This window comes from Penaeus monodon, chromosome 34, assembly GCF_015228065.2.
Source record: "Penaeus monodon isolate SGIC_2016 chromosome 34, NSTDA_Pmon_1, whole genome shotgun sequence".
Taxonomy (NCBI): domain Eukaryota; kingdom Metazoa; phylum Arthropoda; class Malacostraca; order Decapoda; family Penaeidae; genus Penaeus; species Penaeus monodon.
Genome location: NC_051419.1, coordinates 19087667 through 19088280, shown reverse-complemented (window position 1 = coordinate 19088280; position 614 = coordinate 19087667). Strand labels below are relative to the sequence as shown.

Here is a 614-nt window from a genome sequence, read left to right as displayed (position 1 = left end):
AAGACGCTATACTTTCAAAATACACGGTTGGTAACAGCATTGACGGCTCACCTTCGCGCTGTTGCCAGTGTTTATGCGGCAACTAGACGCACTTTGGAGGTATATAAAAAGCCCGTTTCCTGCCTGCAATAACAGTTCAGTTCTTGTAGACCTAACATTCCGACTCTACGCGATGGTTGGTTGCTCCTGAAAAATTATTATTATCCATCACTTATTTTTGATTTTGTCAATCTACATTTTTAAAATGAATTCTCTAAATCTTTATTAAGGAATCGTGTACCTGGATAACTTCAATCTTTAGGACTTTTTGATTTACCTTCGTAGTACGGACAGATATCCCGTTCTGTTTTTTTTTTGTCTGCCTGTCTTCTCTTTTCGTATAGGTAATCTTAACATGAATTTGCATTACAGTTACGCCTTCGCTTTGTTGTCCTTCTCGCTGCCTGCTTCGTGGTAGCCATGGCAAGTCAGAAGTGCAGCCGTTACTGCCAGACTCCTGCGCAGACTTACGTGTGCTGTGGTGAGTGACCTGTGACCTTTGACCTTTGTGTTGTATCGGTGGGTTATTTATTTTAGGGAGTGAGACGATAGATGCAATTATTTTTATATTTAGT

At 40.6% G+C, this 614-nt stretch overlaps 1 protein-coding gene across 1 annotated transcript in view; it reads left to right on the top strand.

Annotated features, from left to right (window-relative positions):
* Window positions 1-136: 136 nt before the first annotated feature.
* LOC119594927 overlaps window positions 137-614 on the top strand; it is a 1671-nt gene continuing 1193 nt past the window's right edge. The window contains exons 1-2 of the mRNA XM_037944000.1: window positions 137-175; window positions 412-520. Coding sequence (XP_037799928.1) covers window positions 173-175; window positions 412-520 — 112 coding nt within the window. The 5' untranslated portion in view covers window positions 137-172. The remainder of the gene's footprint in view (window positions 176-411; window positions 521-614) is intronic.